General features: G+C 37.9%; 1 protein-coding gene and 1 pseudogene across 2 annotated transcripts in view; one reads left to right on the forward strand and one right to left on the reverse strand.

The window, feature by feature from the left end:
* RPF2 (ribosome production factor 2 homolog) overlaps positions 1-19153 on the reverse strand; it is a 37524-nt gene that overhangs the window by 13774 nt on the left and 4597 nt on the right. Inside the window, exons 3-7 of one of the 2 annotated variants that reach the window (XM_061427566.1) lie at positions 19114-19151; positions 16028-16067; positions 9375-9456; positions 8718-8794; positions 6355-6454 (exon numbers count right to left, since the gene is read on the reverse strand). In XM_061427566.1, the coding sequence (XP_061283550.1) occupies positions 6355-6454; positions 8718-8794; positions 9375-9456; positions 16028-16067; positions 19114-19151 (337 nt within the window). The remainder of the gene's footprint in view (positions 1-6354; positions 6455-8717; positions 8795-9374; positions 9457-16027; positions 16068-19113; positions 19152-19153) is intronic. The other variant, XM_061427567.1, reaches the window with a different exon arrangement.
* LOC133253836 (heterogeneous nuclear ribonucleoprotein A1-like) lies at positions 3927-5306 on the forward strand (annotated as a pseudogene).

The following is a 19153-nucleotide window of genomic DNA, read 5'->3' on the forward strand; positions in this document are numbered from 1 at the left end:
CTCAATTTCTTCATCCACAACATGGGAATAATATTACCATAATGAATCAAGTATTTGCTTAATTTCTAGTGTGGTTACATTTGGAAATGAGGCCTCTATGGAAACAGTTCAGGTGAAATGAGGTATGTCATAAGGATGGGGTCTGATCCCACAGGGTTAGTGTTTTGAAGAGGAGACACTAGAAAACTTCAACCTTTCTTTCCTCTTCTCCCTCCTTCCCTTCCTCCCCAAGGAAAAGCCTTGTGAGCACATAGCAAAAAGCCAGCAAGAGAGTCCTCAGCAGAAACCTGGACTCTTAGAACTGTGAGAAAATAAATTTCTATTGTTTATAAGCTACCCAGTCAGTCTATGGTATTTTGTTATGGCAGCCTGAGCAGACTCATAGAATTACCTTTGTAAAAGGTGTAGAAAGGATTACATTTAATAAACTATCTGACCTAATCTATGGTAGTTATTTTCATTATTATATGCTCAAACTACCACACAATTGCACTCATCTCACAAGCTAGTAAAGTAATGCTCAAAATTCTCCAAGCCAGGCTTCAGCAATACGTGAACCGTGAACTTCCTGATGTTCAAGCTGGTTTTAGAAAAGGCAGAGGAACCAGAGATCAAATTGCCAACATCCGCTGGATCATAGAAAAAGCAAAAGAGTTCCAGAAAAACATCTATTTCTGCTTTACTGACTATGCCAAAGCCTTTGACTGTGTGGATCACAATAAACTGTGGAAAATTCTGAAAGATATGGGAATACCAGACCACCTGACCTGCCTCTTGAGAAATTTGTATGCAGGTCAGGAAGCAACAGTTAGAACTGGACATGGAACAACAGACTGGTTCCAAATAGGAAAAGGAGTTCGTCAAGGCTGTATATTGTCACCCTGCTTATTTAACTTCTATGCAGAGTACATCATGAGAAACACTGGACTGGAAGAAACACAAGCTGGAATCAAGATTGCCGGGAGAAATATCAATCACCTCAGCTATGCAGATGACACCACCCTTATGGCAGAAAGTGAAGAGGAACTAAAAAGCCTCTTGATGAAAGTGAAAATGGAGAGTGAAAAAGTTGGCTTAAAGCTCAACATTCAGAAAACGAAGATCATGGCATCCGGTCCCACCACTTCATGGGAAATAGATGGGGAAACAGTGGAAACCGTGTCAGACTTTATTTTTCTGGGCTCCAAAATCACTGCAGATGGTGACTGCAGCCATGAAATTAAAAGATGCTTACTCCTTGGAAGGAAAGTTATGACCAACCTAGAGAGCATATTGAAAAGCAGAGACATTACTTTGCCAACAAAGGTTCGTCTAGTCAAGGCTATGGTTTTTCCTGTGGTCATGTATGGATGTGAGAGTTGGACTGTGAAGAAGGCTGAGCGCCGAAGAATTGATGCTTTTGAACTGTGGTGTTGGAGAAGACTCTTGAGAGTCCCTTGGACTGCAAGGAGATCCAACCAGTCCATTCTGTAGGAGATCAGCCCTGGGATTTCTTTGGAAGGAATGATGCTAAAGCTGAAACTCCAGTACTTTGGCCACCTCATGAGAAGAGTTGACTCATTGGAAAAGACTCTGATGCTGGGAGGGATTGGGGGCAGGAGGAGAAGGGGCCGACAGAGGATGAGATGGCTGGATGGCATCACCAACTCGATGGACGTGAGTCTCAGTGAACTCCGGGAGTTGGTGATGGACAAGGAGGTCTGGCGTGCTGCGATTCATGGGGTCGCAAAGAGTCAGACACGACTGAGCGACTGATCTGATCTATCTGATATATACATTAAAGTAGAATAAGAATTAGGAAATGAGGTTAAAATAAATAAACAACGACCATAGATGTAGATATGGCCACTAACACAGACAAAGGCAAAGAAGAAAAAAAGTAACTGAGGTAATTTAATTTATGATAGACTTTAAAGGAACACTAATTAAAACTAACCTATTACTTGATTCATTATCATCTTTATATACAAGAAGTTGTTTACTTTGTTGTTTTAGTCACTAAGTCATATCTGACTCTTTCGCGACTCCAGGGACTATAGCCCACCAGGCTCCTCTGTCCATGGGATTTCCCAGGCAAGAATACTGGAGTGGGTTGCCATTCCCTTCTCCAAGGGATCTCTGCACCCAGGAATGGAACCCACATCTCCTGCTTGGCAGGTGGATTCTTTACCATTGAGCCACCTGGGAAGTCCCATAAGGAGTAGTCACACTTAAAAGTAACCATAAAAATAAGGATGGACTGGGAGTTCCCTGATAGTCTAGTGGTCAGGATTAGGCACTTTAACTGCCGTGGCCTGGGTTCAATCCCTCATTCTGGTTGGGAAACTAAGATCCCACAGGCCACACAGTGTAACCAAAATTTAAAAAAAAAAAAACAGGATGGACTGAATAGAAAAGCAGGACCCACTAAGATTAACTACAAATCTATATAATATTTAGGGCTTCCCTTGTGGCTCAGCTGGTAAAGAATCCGCCTACAATGTGGGAGACCTGGGTTTGATCCCTGGGTTGGGAAGGTCCCCTGGAGAAGGGAAAGGCTCCCCACTTCAATATTCTGGCCTGGAGAATTCCATGGACTGGATAGTCCATGGGGTCACAAAGAGTCGAACACGACTGAGCAACTTTCACTCACTCACACTTATAAAATATTTAAGGAAGCAAAAGAGAAGCAAAATTCAGAATGAGCAAAATAGATACCTGGCATGAAAATACTGAAGTTAACTTTTCTTTCTGGCCAATTACAAACAAAAACACAACTTCCTAACAGGAGAAAAGCCCCTGATAAATTCTCTTTACCTACTGCTCTACATTTGAACACACAACACTAACCAGGTTGCAAATCTGCAACTTTCTTATTTCTTATTTATATTAAAAACTCAACTCTAAGTGCCGGACAATCTTACTATCCCTCTACCTGTATTTCTTCTTTCCCTATGCCTTTGTGGTTTTTACTCCCTACTGCTCATCACTGCATTATTTGGTTATTCCTGCCATCTAGTGGAAGCACAAAATAAGAAGATAACCATTTAAACAAAAGCAACAAACCTCTGTTTCTAACAAATTATAAGTACTTCCCTCATTAATAGTAATTAAACGTAAGAACAAGGAGAGAAAAGCTGGAAATCTGGGTGAATGCAATACAAGTACTAGCAATCTTGGCTAAAAAAAAAAAGTCCCCTGATGTTCCCAAATATGTAATATTCAAAGAAATATTGGTCCTTGTCTTCCATGTATGGTTTTTTTTTAAATCCATGGAAAACAGAGGTAAGAACCTAAAGTAAAGACTCTGCAAAGGAATTATTTACCATGGGCAGTATGAAGAGCAGAAGCAGAAAGCACAGGCTTTGGGTTTTGATTCTGTCTCGCCTACTTAATAACACTTAACCTCTCTGAGCCTCCATCTTCCCACCTGTATATTGAAATATTACCAAACTCAAGAGCTTTAGTAAGGATTAAGGAGGTAATAGAAATACTTAGTTTTTCAAAAATAGCCATTATTAATAAGAGAAATGAGAAGTCCTGAAAATTGTATTCCCGACAGGACCATAAGTAATTCCAATAAAGTAACATGAAAGCAATGTGTCCGCCCACAAACCTTCTTCAGTTGGCTCAGACTTGTAAAGAGCATATATTTAATTTATTTATAAAATATATCCAAGCAACTTTTCAAAGTGATCTAGGGCAAATTAATGTAAAAACCCAAAAGAAGGGCAACCAAAAAAGTTAAGGCATAGCTTGTAAGAATGATATAAGAAAAGCTCAAATTGAACACATTATTTAAACTTAAAGAAATTCCAATGAGTATCAAAAGAGTATCTCTAGGAATAAACTAAATTACTTTTCAGAGTAAGAATACAGCTGTGCAGATGTGATCACAGAGTATTAAGTATTAGTAACCTTTAAGAAATCATAGAGAGCTTTCGTTGAAGTCTTCCCCGCCTCCACTGCCATCATGTCTAAATCAGAGTCTCCCAAAGAACCCGAACAGCTGCGGAAGCTCTTCATCAGAGGATTGAGCTTTGAAACAACCGAGAGTCTGAGGAGCCATTTTGAGCAATGGGGAACGCTCACAGACTGTGTGGTAATGAGGGATCCAAACACCGAGCGCTCCAGAGGCTTCGGGTTTGTCACATACACCACGGTGGAGGAGGTGGATGCGGCCATGAATGCAAGGCCACACAAGGTGGATGAAGAGTTGTGGAACCAAAGAGGGCCGTCTCAAGAGAAGATTCTCACAGACCTGGTGCCCACTTAACTGTGAAAAAGATTTTTGTTGGTGGCATTAAAGAAGACACTGAAGAACATCACCTGAGAGATTATTTTGAACAGTATGGGAAAATTGAAGTGATTGAAATCATGACTGACCAAGGCAGTGGCAAAAAGAGAGGCTTTGCTTTCGTACTCTTTGATGACCTTGACTCTGCAGACAAGATTGTCATTCAGAAATACCACACTGTGAATGGCCACAACTGTGAAGTGAGAAAAGCACTGTCTAACCAAGAGATGGCTAGTGCTTCATCCAGCCAGAGAGGTCGAAGTGGTTCTGGAAACTTTGGTGGCGGTCGTGGAGGTGGTTTTGGTGGGAATGACAACTTTGGTCGTGGAGGAAACTTCAGTGGTCAAGGTAGCCTTGGTGGCAGCCGTGGTGGTGGCGGATATGGTAGCAGAGGGGATGGATATAATGGATCTGGTAATGATGGAAGTAATTTTGGAGGTGGCGGAAGCTACAATGATTTTGGCAATTACAACAATCAATCTTCAAATTTTGGACCCATGAAAGGAGGAAACTTTGAAGACAGAAGCTCTCTCCACCTATGGTGGTGGAGGCCAATACTTGGCCAAACCACGAAACCAAGGTGGCTATGGTGGCTCCAGCAGCAGCAGTAGCTATGGCAGTGGCGGAAGGTTTTAATTACTGCCAGGAAACAAAGCTTAGCAGGAGAGGAGAGCCAGAAAAGTGACAGGGAAGCTACAGGTTACAACAGATTCGTGAATTCAGCCAAGCACAGTGGTGGCAGGGCCTAGCTGCTACAAAGAAGACATGTTTTAGACAATACTCATGTGTATGGGCAAAAAACTCAAGGACTGTACTTGTGACTAATTGTATAACAGGTTATTTTAGTTTCTGTTCTTTGGAAAGTGTAAAGCATTCCAACAAAGGGTTTTAATGTAGATTTTTTTTTTGTACCCATGCTGTTGATTGCTAAATGTAACAGTCTGATCATGACGCTGAATAAATGTCTTTTTTTTTTTTTTAATGTGTTGTGTAAAGTTAGTCTACTCTGAAGCCATTTTGGTAAAGTACCCCAACAGTGTGAAGTTAGAATTCCTTCAGGGTGATGCTAGGTTCCATTTGAAATTTATTTACAACCTGCTTGGTGGAGAAGCTGTTGTCTTCAGAACCTTGGTGTAGTTGAACTGACAGTTACTGTGTTGTGACCTGGAGTTCACCATTAAAAGGGTCACCCATGCAAAGTCATGGAGTTTGTTTTATTTTTTTGGTTATTAATCATTGTTGGCACATCCTATGCAATATATCTAAATTGAATTATGGTACCAGATAAAGTTATAGATGGGAATGAAGCTTGTGTATTATCCATTATCATGTGTAATCAATAAAAGATTTAATACCTTCTTAAAAAAAAAAAAGAAATCATAGAGAACAATAATGCTAGCTTTTCAACAAAGAAGAGAAAAAGTGGTTTAAAATTGGTAAATCTAACAGCAGTCTCAGGCAATAACTACACTGTATACTGGAATTTAAGAAAGTGACCTGTGAACACATAGAAAGGGATGTTGTCATTAGATAAAACATTAGGAATGAGTATTGTTCACTAAGAATCAGTCACCTATAAAACAACCTTAGGAGGTTTTTTGTTTTTGTTTTTAAATGGAAAAGGGAAGAAGGAAATTGGTGGAGGTCAAGAAAGCAAATTATATGGGGTTATAGTGTGAAACGCCTTGTGTATCAGACTAAGAGAAACTAACAGAGGTTTTTGAATTGGGAGTAGATGATGTATAATAATCTTTAAAATAGAACTTTTCAATTCTGTAAATTTAATAATGCCAATAATGATAGGAGATGGGTGCAAGAATGTAGTAAAGTGCAAAATGCCATATAAATAGGTTGGTACCAAAGTTACCACACTATCAGAAAGAAATAATGATCTATAGAGTATATTATCCCTTTAACTCTCTCTGTCTAGTGGGGAATAAACAAAATAATGAAAAAGAAAAAGAGAGATCAAAAGAAAAAAGCTGTTTATCCAGAGTGAAGCTGCAACTGCCACCACCAATGAAAAGTCTTAGAATGCCTACTTGAGCTAACCTGCAAGTAAGAATTAAAATACTTACCAATAAGAAGACTTTTTAGTCTTCTGTAGTCTTCTGTTACATCAAAATCATCACCTGCAAATATTAACATGGGTTTTGTTCCCTCAGGACATTTACTATTCTAGGAAATAAAAAAATGTAATTATATAATTATCAAGTCTAAACTGTTTATATGCTGATTTTCAAGTAGTCAATATTGAGAGCAACCCATTTTCATATTTTCTTAACTGTCCTAAAACTATATCTATGAATACTGATTTTACTTACTGTTCTTGGCCCCACTGCAAGGCATGTGGGATCTTAGTTCCCCAACCAAGAATTGAACCTGTGACCCCTGCACTGGAAGCACAGTCTTAACTACCAGAATGCCAGGAAGTCCCTATGAATACTGATTTTAGACTTAAAACTAGAGTGAGGATTTTTTCATTTACACATTTTTTTAATACTAAAAAATATTTTTTTCATTCTACTTTCTTAGTATCAAATTAATAAGTGATTAAAGAATGAGGTAAGCTACTTTCTATGCAAAGAATAAAATAAAAAGCTAAGCTGGAAAACAAACACATCCCTCTAACAGCCAACATTTCAGAGCTGAAATAAATTTAATTTCTTTGAATTATTTGTAACAATATGCTTTTCCTACTGTGTCATTTGTAGTATTTTAAAATGTCATTTGTTGTATTTTAAAATGAAAATTAAATAAACTACCAGCTAAACATTCACATGGGAAGCAATATGTTATACAAGCTACAGAAAATATGGGCAGTCCTCACTCAACAGAATCAAAGCTCTTACTATAAAGTGTTTTGTCTAGTTCTGGCTTTTCTTTTTCTTTTTTTTTTTTTTGGTTGCACTGCATGGTTTGTGGGATCTTAGTTCCTAAACCTGGGATTGAACCCGGGGCCCTTGGCAGTGAAAGCTCAGAGTCCTAATTGGACCTCCAGGGATCTAATTCGAGATTTTCAATACCAAAAGGAATTGTGAATTTTTGTTTTACCAAAGTGAAAAAAAAACAAAAACCAAAGAAAAAAAATTCTTTAACTAAAGGATTAATTTAGGGAAGAAAAATGATTGTTGGTCTGAGCTTCATTGATCCTAATATCTCTACTCTGACACTAATCAAGGATTTTCCAAATTGGGGGATGAGGAGGTGATAAGACAACAAACAAACAAATGTCCTCTGCCATTGGACCAGAGGTCATTTGTTGCTTCCAAGTTCACTATGGCCACTCTTGTTGACATTCTCTGCTTTCAACCTGAACCTGAACTGTCTACTTAGGAGATGGGCTAAGTCTGATTGAGGGCCTGAATAGACCTTCCAGGCCCACTGACTCTTCCATGTTCATGTGTCTGAAAAGTTAGTCAAAGTTAAATCGCTCTGTCATGTCTGACTCTTTGCAACCCTGTGGACTGTAGCCCACCAGGTTTCTCCGTCCATGGGATTCTCCAGGCAAGAATACTGGAGTGGGTTGCCATTTCCTTCTCCAAGGGATCTTCCCAACCCAGGGATCGAACCCAGGTCTCCTGCATTGCAGGCAGACGCTTTAACTTCTGAGCCACCGCGGAAGCCCTAACTAACCTTAAATTTTAAATCATCTCATTCCTTAGACTTATTCTATGCAGAATAACCATCCCTACAATTTTGATCATCTTAGAAAACAAGTTTCTAGAATAATCACTCTATTTCCTGGTAGTGTCTAATCACTTGTTGCTTAAGTGTTAACAAAAGCATGAAGCTTGGCAGTAAAAGTGGGCGAGTCAGAAAAAAAATGCCTGGTAAAGATGTCTTTAAAATGAGGAGGTAGAAATAAAGAGGAAATAAATCTGGAGAGAAAGTGCAACAAGCCATGCAACTTCAAAACAAACTAGAAATATAAGCTTGTATAATAACCAAATAACAGGTCATAGTGAAGGGGACTGGTTAATGGCCTATGTAAGGATTGCCAATGTAAGCACATTCTCATCAGTTAATGAATTTTATAGTTACGGATATGTTCCATGAGTGAAAATTTAGTACTCAATTTAAACGGTTCTTGTTAAGAACAAGCCTGCCAAACAGTAATGATTTTGTGGTCCAGTTTAGAAGCTACACAGCGACTTCCCTTTCCCTTTTCACTTTCATGCATTGGAGAAAGAAACGGCAACCCACTCCAGTGTTCTTGCCTGGAGGATCCCAGGGACGGGGGAGCCTGGTGGGCTGCCAGCTATGGGGCCGCACAGTCGGACACGACTGAAGCGACTTAGCAGCAGCAGCAGCAGCAGCATAAAAACCAAGTTCTTTCTCATTTAAGCTACAAAACTGTATTCTTACTCTTCACCACAAGATGTCACTATTTCCCAAGAGCAACATAAAATGCTTATTTTAAAAAAATCAATTATCTTACCTTAATATCTTTAAGGGAGACAAATTTCTCAATACCTAATTCAATCATATCCAGCACATGGTAGTCATACATACGACCTAGAAAAAAAACACATTCTCTTTTATTTTTCCAAAAGAGCTGCCTTATATTCACCTATTTATCTGCCTCTTTTTTTTGTCCTTTAATCTCCCAGACATGTTCCTTCTTTCTTAAATTTTCAACTCCACCTAGAATGAACTGTTACAACCTTGGTCCTATAAAGGATCTTAAAAGATCACTTAGCCAAACTTCCTTATTTTACAGAAGAGCAAATAAAAGTCCATGGAGGGTAATGAGCTTGCCATTGAGTCACTGACTGTGCCAATCCAAGTCTCAATGCAGAGCAAGGGTTTACTTTCAAATATGTTTATTACACAGGTATTTATTAGGAAAGGGTCACTTTATGTGAATAAGTATGACACTTTTTTTTCTAACTCTAATATTGATTTTAGGATATATGTTTTATAGCAAAAAACCTCTACAACTTGATCGAATGTGATATTAACATGCCCATCCTTTACCTGCAGACTGGTAGATAAATAAAAAACTAGCTTATTGTTTACTGGTTACTCCTGAATACCATCAATCTGAGCCACAGAACTGACTCTATAAAAGTTTTAAAAAGTAAATGACATTTACCTATTACTAGATTATTTGGCCGCTTCTTATTATGGGAGCCAAACATGAATAAAGAACAATCTGACTTCTTTGAAAAAAATTCCTGTAAAACCAAAGAAATTCCATTAAATCAATGCATAAATATAAGAACTTTAAGAACTGCACTTCTCTGAAATAAAAGGTACTCAAACTGGAAGGGAAGGGGTAAAACTGTCATTATATACAGAAGACATGATACTAAATACAGAGAATCCTAGAGTCCACATAAAAACTATTAGAATTGATCGATGAATTCAGCAAAGTAGCAGGATACAAGATTAACATACAGAAACATGCTGCATTTCTTTTTACTAACAAGGAAATACCAGAAACGGAAAGTAAAAGAAAAAAAAAAATAATCCCTTTTTTATCGCATCCAAAAAAAAAAAAAAACAACTTAGGAACAAACCTGCCCAAGCAAGTGAAAGACTTAAATGCTGAGAACCATTAAGACAGTGACAAGGGAAACTGAAGATGATTTAAAGAAATGAAAAGACATCCCACACTCTGGATTGAGGAATTAATATTGTTAAAATGGCCATACTATCAAAGCAATCTACAGATTTAATGTGATCCCTATCAAATTATCCACGATATTTTTCACAGAACCAAAACAAATAATCCTAAAATTTATATGGGACCTATTTATAAAATTTAGGTCCCTATATGGAACTAAAAATCTAAAACTGCCAAAGCAATCCTGAAGAAAAAGAATAAATAAAGCAGGAGGCATAACCCTCCCACATTCCAGACAATACTACAAAGCTACAGTAATCAAAACAGCATGGTATTGGCACAAAAGCAGACTGCATCAATGGAACAGAAGACAGAGTCCAGAAATAAAGCCACACACCCACAGTCAATAATCTTCAACAAAGGAGGCAAAAATATACAAGGGAGACAAGACAGTCTCTTTAGCAAGTGGTGCTGGGAAAGCCAGACAGCTGATGTAAATCAATGAAGTTAGAACACACCTCACATCACACATAAAAATAAACTCAAAATGGCTTAAAGACTCAAATAAAAGCAAAAATAAATAAGATCTAATCAAACTTACAAGCTTCTGCACAACAAAGGAAACCATAAACAAAATGAAAAAAGACAACCTATAGAATGGGAGAAAATATCTGCAAACAATGAGGCCAATAAGGGCTTAATTTCCAAAATATACAAACAGTTCATACTACTCAATAACAACAACAAAAAACCCAAACAATGGACAGAAGACCTAAATATTCATTTCTCCAAAGAAGACATACAGATGGCCAATAAGCACGTGAAAAGATGCTCAACATAGCTAATTATTAAAGAAATGCAAATCAAAACTACAGTAAGGTACCACCTCACGTAAGTCAGAATGGTGGCGGTGTTGGTGGTGGTTTAGTCGCAAGTCATGTCAGACTCTTGCAACCCCATGGACTGTAGCCCACCAGGCTCCTCTATCCAAGGAATTCTCCAGGCATGAATCCTGGAGTGGGTTGCCATTTCCTTCTCCAGGGGATCTTCCCAACCCAGGGATTGAACTTTAGTCTCCTGCATTATAGGCGGATTCTTTACCAACTGAGCCACCGGGCAAAATGACTATTATAAAAAAAAAAAAGTCCAGGGGACCTGCCTGGTAGTCTGGTGGTTTAGACTGTGCCTCCACTGCAATGGGTTCCATTGCATGGGTTCCAGGCATGGGTTCCATCCCTGGCTGGGGCACTAAGATTCCACATGGCACATGATGTGACCTGCAAAAATAAAAAGTCTATGAATAACAAATGCTGGAGAGAGTGTACACCATTAGGAATGTAAGTTGGGTGCAGCTACTATGCAAAATAGCATGAAGACTCCTTCAAAAACTAAAACCAAAGGCTTCCTTGGTGGTGGCTCAGTGGTAAGGAATCCACCTGCCAATGTAGGAGACAGAGTTCAATCCCTGGTCTAGGAAGATCCCACATACCACGGAGCAACTAAGCCCGTATACCACAACTATTGAGCCTGTGCTCTAGAGCCTGGGAACTGCAACTACTGAGCCCACATGCCTGAAGTCTGTGCTCCACAAGAGAAGCCACTGCAAACAGAAGCCCAAGCACTGCAACCAGAGTAGCCCCTGCTCACCACAATTAGAGAAAAGCTTGCGTAGCAACAAAGACCTAGCACAGTCAACAATAAATTAATTTAAAAAAAACCACCAGCAATAACTAAAAACCGAGCTACCATATAATCCAGCAATCCCACTGCTGGGCACATATCTGGAGAAAACTCTAATATGAAAAGATACATGCACCCCAAAATTCATAGCAGCACTATTTACAACAACCAAGACATGGGAGCAACCTAAATGTCCATTGACAGATGAATGGATAAAGATGTGGCGTACACACACACACACACACACACACACAGTGCAATACTACTCAGCAATAAAGAATGAAATGTCATTTGCAGCAATACTGATTAACCTAGAGGTGATCATAATAACTGAAGACAGAGACAACAGCATATAACTTGTATGTATAGCCTAAAATATGACACAAATGAACTTATTTACAAAACAGACTCACACACACAGAAAACAAACTTACCATTAACCAAATGGGAAAGAGGGTGGGGAAAGGATAATTTAGGAGTTTGGATTAGCAGATTCAAACTACCATACATAAACAACAAAGTCCTACTATATGGCACAGGGAACTATATTTGATATCCTGTAACAAACCATAATGGAAAAGAATATGAAGAACATATATATGTATAAGTGAATCACTTTGAGGTATACCAGAAATTAACTCAACATTGTAAATCAACTATACTTCAATTAAAAAGAAAAAAAGAATTGTACCTCTAAACTAAAAACAAAATGTCCGTGAGTCTTTTCAGTGGAAATTAAAGAAGACATAATAAACTAGATAGGAATAAACAAAAGAAAAGGTCTTTATTTGCAGCTTTTTACTTAATTTTTTTTTTATTTGAGGTACTTAGGGAAAAGATGTTAAGTTTAAGACCAAAATGAAAACTGCTGCTGCTGCTGAGTCGCTTCAGTTGTGTCTGACTCTGTGCGACCCCATAAACGGCAGCCCACCAGGCTCCCCGTCCCTGGGATTCTCCAGGCAAGAACACTGAAGTGGGTTGACATTTCCTTCTCCAATGCATGAAAGTGAAAAGTGAAAGTGAAGTCGCTCAGTTAAGTGTCCGACTCTTCGTGACCCCATGGACTGCAGTCTGCCAGGCTCCTCCATCCATGGTGTTTTCCAGGCAAGAGTACTGGAGTGGGTTGCCTTTTCCTTCTCCAGTGCATGAAAGTGAAAAGTGAAAGTGAAGTCATGTCCGACTCTTAGCGACCCCATGGACTGCAGCCAACCAGGCTCCTCCATCCATGGGATTTTCCAGGCAAGAGTACTGGAGTGGGGTGCCATTGCCTTCTCCGAAATGAAAACTACTAGGTTAATAAATTTTAAAAGGCCGTTTATTTTCAGTTATGCAGTTATTTTGGAATAGCACATGAAGTATTCCATTACAGGACACACATGAATATACTACAGACTTATGTGAATTAATCAATATGGTGTTTTTGGATATTTATGAATGTACTCATGTGTTTACAAGACATTTAACTACTTTTCACTGCAAACTTCATCCATGCAGGAATCTTGCCCTAGTTTCTCCACACCATCCCAGCTGTGACTAGTTCCACTTTGTGTACCAAGCAAGGACTAACTGACAGATCTGTGATGTTCCTACCAGTGAGAGATTTTCTGCCATTTGGCTCTCAAAAGTATTGACTTCCATTACAGATTCGAGAGAGGTGGAAATATAGTTATGGTGTATCCTAGACAGTTTCTTCTACATTATTACCTATACTTTACATCCCACATATTGATACTTTGATTCAGTTTACAGAGATTCCCAATCTCAGCGCAAAAATTAGATTGAATGTGTTCCAGTTTAGTTCCAGCACAGTTGGAAACGTTTCCTAAATTTATTTATTCATTTATTTTTGGCTTCATCAGGTCCTTGTTGCGGCACTTGGACTTAGTTGCCCCACAGCACATGGGACCTTAGTTCTCTGACCAGGAATGGAACCCACATCCCCTGCATCTGAAGGTAGATTCTTAGCCACCAGATCATCACGGAAGTCCAAGCTTCCTAAATTAATGGCAAATAATTAAAGAACATGTGAACCAACAATAATCCTCAACTTCTTTATTGAGTCCAAGACCTGAGGTATGGGCCCCTAGTTTGGTTATCATTCATTCCAGGGTTGAAAGAAGTAAATGGGACAAACAACTACCTACTTGTCTTTCTACTCCCTGTGTAGAGGACAGAGTCAGAAAGTCTAAGAATTCTGGCTTTGCCATTTACTATGGGATTGGTCAACCTTTCTGAGAATCAGTTTTATCATGTAAATCAAAGGCAGTAACACCTCCTGCAAAAATCTGCAAGAACCACATGAGATGTTATATGTGAAAGCAATTTACACTGGGTCTGGCACCAAACAGGTGTTCAAAATACGCTTGTTCAAAAAAAAAAAAAGATTTTTGTTTTTACATTCTCATGTTAACATCCCAAAGGTTTCCATAAACTATCTTTCACATATATGTATATATGTGGTGTGTGTGCTAAGTCAGTCAGTTGTGTCCGATTCTTTGAGATCCCATGGACTGTAGCCCCTCAGGCTCCTCTGTTCATTGGGATTCTCCAGGTTGCCGTGCCCTCCTCCAGGGCATCTTCCCAACCCAGGTCTCCCACATTGCAGGCAGATTCTTTTTTTTTTTTTTGCAGGCAGATTCTTTACTGTCTGAGCTACCAGGGAAGCCTATATATAGTACTTATCTGTCATCTTCTCCATAAACTTAACTTTTTATTAAAATTCTAGAGCAAGAGAAGTCAAATTATCTCCAAAAGGCCAGATAATAAATGTTTTAGACTTTTTTTTTTAATGATATTATACATGTTTCAATGCCATTCTCCCAAATCATCCCACCCTCTCCCTCTCCCACAGAGTCCGAAAGACTGTTCTATACATCTGTGTCTCTTTTGCTGTCTCTCATATAGGGTTATCATTATCATCTTCCTAAATTCCATATATATGCATTAGTATACTGTATTGGTGTTTTTCTTTCTGGCTTACTTCACTCTGTATAATAGGCTCCAGTTTCACCCACCTCATTAGAACTGATTCAAATGTATTCTTTTTAATGGCTGAGTAATACTCCATTGTGTATATGTACCACAGCTTTCTTATCCATTCATCGGCTGATGGACATCTAGGTTGCTTCCGTGTCCTGGCTATTATAAACAGTGCTGCGATGAATACTGGGGTATACCAGAATTGAAAGAAACATGTGTACCCCAATGTTTTAGACTTTTTATATACTTTAAAAAAAAAAGCTTTAAAAATGTAAAAACCATCTTAGCTCGTGAGCCTCACAGAAACAGGGATTCAGCCCACAGGAAGTATATTCCCCAGCACCTGGGCACACTTCCAAGACTGCAGTATAAGAAGTGTGCTACTGGGGGATGGGCAGTCAGGAGGAAATCAACCAAATTTCTAACATGACCACTGTTTCCACAACCACTTGGAGCTCTAGCAGTATGAAATTTATTACAGCCAATGAAATATCTCCTGTTTCTGGAAGCAGACGATCAAAGAGGGTAAAAGCCATAATTTCAAGTGTAAGAAAAAATGTCTTATCAACATTAGATTGAAAAAAAAATACAAAATGCTACAGATTCTACAACATAATATTTCTACACAGTGGTCACTCAACTAAAAGCACCATGGTATTACAAAATAAAACCAGCCCTGGATAAGTCATGTATGGAAGAGATAGGATTCTGGGCTAGACTCTATATTACTTTCACGATCTCTTCAACAAATGACTGTGAAAAATTCAAGACTGTGATAAAAGAAACTTAATTAAAAAACAACATTTATTTTGGCAATATTTTTCTTAATATATTATAATTTTCACTGCAGTTAGATGCCACGTTAGGATAAGATGCTCAATTTCAGTTTTTTAAGTAATCATTGAGATTCTATTCAAAAACTTTTCCTATTAAATTCACTAACTAAAAGAACAAATGATGGGACTTCCTTGGCAGTTCAGGGGTTAAGACTCTGAACTTCCAAACCAGAGAGGGCACAGTGGGTTCAGCCCCTGGTCAGGGAAACTAAGATTCCACAAGCCATGCAGCAAACAAACAAATAAGACAAGCGATAGTATTCCTGTCAAGAGAACATAATCATGTTCTCATGTTTAGCAATAAATCAGGTAGTGTTCCCTGTTTTAAAAATATTTGAAAAAAGAAGAGTAAAATTTTTTTAAATCGAATTTGCATTATAAAAACATCCATAACAAACTTCCTTTGGACAATCCATTAATTATACACTTAAAGTATAATTAACTCTTTAAAATTCTATCAATATACATGCAGGCAATGAATACATACTATCCATAGTGAAGCATAAGATCTATAGTAATATTTTTGGAAATAAAAGTCTTATTCCCCCTGTACACTGCATCAAAATTTTGTAACGCAGGATGATTTCTAATTCAAAGTCATAAGTTAGGACTACTATTAAATTAAATGAATTAGGCTGAATAATCACTTGTATGCCCTCTTAAATCAGAGATTCTTATACTTACCAATGATGTCTGATCCTCAAATGGCCTTGTAATATTTTTCCTAATGTTAAAAAAAAGTGACTGTAATTTTAATAAGCAATTCACCCATAACAATAAGGTAATAATATTAAATAAAGATAATTATATATTCAAATGATCAAAAAAAGAAGCTGGAAGATATGTATTCATTCAAATATTTATTTAGTGCCAGGCACTGTTCTAGGAGCTAGGGATACCATAATACCATGTCAAATAAGATCCCTGCTTTCATGGTACATTCTAGAGGAAAAGTAAACAATTTCAAAAAGTTCTAACTGTTGTGACAAAAGTAAAACAGGGCACCATGTTAGTATGAAGAATGGAAAACGATTATTTGACCTGAGACCTAATAAATAAGGAGCTAGCCATGGAAGAGTTTTGAGGTTAAGAGTACTCTAGGAAGAGGGAACCAAGAAAGAAAAGATTCTGAGATGGAAACAAGTTTAGACTATTCAAGAAAGAGAAAGCAACAAACATCCCTGGAGCTTAATGAACAAAGAGTTAATGGTGGGATATGAGGTCAAAGATGAAGACACGGTCCAGAAAATGTAGGGCCTTGCTGGTTCAGGTAAGGAATGTAAGTTATTCAAAGAGTAACAGGAAGCAAAGGGGGATTTTAGACAAGAGAGTGATATGACTGGATTCAAATGTTCTTTTTAAAGGGCTGCTCTGTCTACTATGTGAGGATGGAATGTAGCACAGCAAGGGTGAAGAGGTCAGTAAGCAGCTATCAAGTAATCCAGGAGAGAAGGAAAACGGTGGGCTGGACCAGCGGTGGCAGCAGTGGAGTGCACAGAGTGCACCAAGAGTGCACAGAGAAGTGTAGAGCTACCTTCCCATGCAAAAGGTTTGTTCAAACATGCATGAAGAAATGCTGCTAAGGTACACAAAAATCTAATGGTGCTGGTTGTTCGAAGGAAAGTGTGTGTATATTTATATTTTCACTGTATATTTTTGAATTTTTAGTCACGTAAATATAATACAGTTCATAATTTTTACCAATTTAAAGAGAAATAAAATCATATATACAACATGATCTCAATTTTGTTTAAAGGAAAAAACAGATGTATAGACACAAAACTACATGAGGAGAAAATATACACAGTGTTTATCTATGAGTGATTATTTACTCTTATCCCAATTATTTAAGATAAATATATATTACTTTTATAATCAATAAAAAAAGTATTTAGAAAAATGATGCCAAATAAATCAGGAAAAATTACTGCAGCATTTATGATTAATAGCTAAAAGCAATTCACAAGTAAATAGAAGACAGAAATTACAAAGAAGAAAAGGAGAAAGGCTCAAATGAAGTCTCTGGTATTGGAGTGGAATTGAAATTAGTAGTATGAACTCATGAATTTTTAGGACATATCAGTATCAACTCAGGGCTTTTTAAATATATAAATAAATATAAAATATAAACAAATACAGACGTGCATACATGCATAGGTTAATGTACCTATGTACAAGCTCTTGTCTGCTAGAGGACTGATGACACTCCAGTAGCAACTGAGCATACTTAATGCCCATATCTCTGTTTCTTAGTTATCTTTCTCTAATATATGGAACCAGGACTGATTCCATGGCTCTGGCAATGAAAACTGCAAGATGAGCCTAGAGCATCTTGTGATGCCAGAAAGGAAGTGCTCAAACACAGGGGCACTTTCAAAGGGCACACAGGCCAACCTGAGAGAGATTCCAATGGCCAAAGGGAGAACAATTTATCAACAAAATAAATCATGACAGCACTGAACCCCAAAGAACATAATAAATACATAGTCCACACCGACATAAATAAGTTATTTAAACAAATGAAGAAGAAGGGACTGATTTTCCTTACAGAATCTCAATTAATAATGTAGAGGGAATGAAGGGAAATAGAAAACCACTATGCTACTGCTAAGTCACTTCAGTCGTGTCCGACTCTGTGCGACCCCATAGACGGCAGCCCACCAGCCTCTGCCGTCCCTGGGATCCTCCAGGCAAGAACACTGGAGTGGGTTGCCATTTCCTTCTCCAATGCATGAAAGTGAAAAGTGAAAGTGAAGTCGCTCAGTCATGTCCGACCCTCAGCGACCCCATGGACTGCAGCCTACCAGGCTCCTCCATCCATGGGATTTTCCAGGCAAGAGTACTGGAGTGGGGTGCCATTGCCTTCTCCGAAAACCACTATACCACCACAGTAATCACTATTGTAGACAGGATTCACTGATGGATGCTAAAATGAATAAGCAAAAGTTTGAGGAGAACTAGGATTACTTGAAAACTTGCAAGTATCTCCTCTAAACGTCTGTTAATTACAAAGGGGAAAATATCAATAGAAACTTTATAGTGGGGAAATCTAGCAGACACCACTTTAATCAAATTTAACACCAGCAGTAAGAAGATATCAAGTATTCCTTGGTAAGATATACTGAAAAGGCACATCACTTTTGTGATATTACTGCCAAAAATGCACAATCTCAATCTACTCATAAGACAAATCCAAACTGAAGGATGTTTTACAAAATAACTGACAAGTGCTCATCAAAAGTGTCAAGGTCATCAAAGATGAGGAAAGGTTGAGGAATTGTCATAAATTGGAGGAGACTAAGAAGACATGACAACTAAACACAATGTGGGATCCTAGAAGAGGAAAATGATATCAATGAAAAAACTGGCACGAACCAAATCAAGCCTGTGATTAAAAGGTAAGTGTGTATAAATTACTGTCCCCATGTTCATTTCTTACTTGTGATAACTGTGCTATGGTTACAGAAGTTATAACATTAAGAGATGTGGGAGAAGGATAAGGGAACTATACTATTTTTGCAACTTTTCTGTAAGTCTATTACTATTTCAAAGTAATACATACATGCTATGATTACAACTCTGTAAGAATGTTCAGTACAAATGAATACACAGATGGGAAAGAAACAAGTTTTGAAATACTCATAGCTATGTATATAAGGAAATGTAATATTTTTTAAATAAAATATTTTTCTAAGTCTCCCATAAAGTGATTGGTTGTTACTTTTATAATGAAACAATATAATTAAATAAATAAAAGGAATCACACTTACTTTTTATACAGAATGCCATAAGGTTTCTTCAGTGCATACT

The sequence above is a fragment of the Bos javanicus genome, chromosome 9 (genome assembly GCF_032452875.1).
Source record: "Bos javanicus breed banteng chromosome 9, ARS-OSU_banteng_1.0, whole genome shotgun sequence".
NCBI classification, from domain to species: domain Eukaryota; kingdom Metazoa; phylum Chordata; class Mammalia; order Artiodactyla; family Bovidae; genus Bos; species Bos javanicus.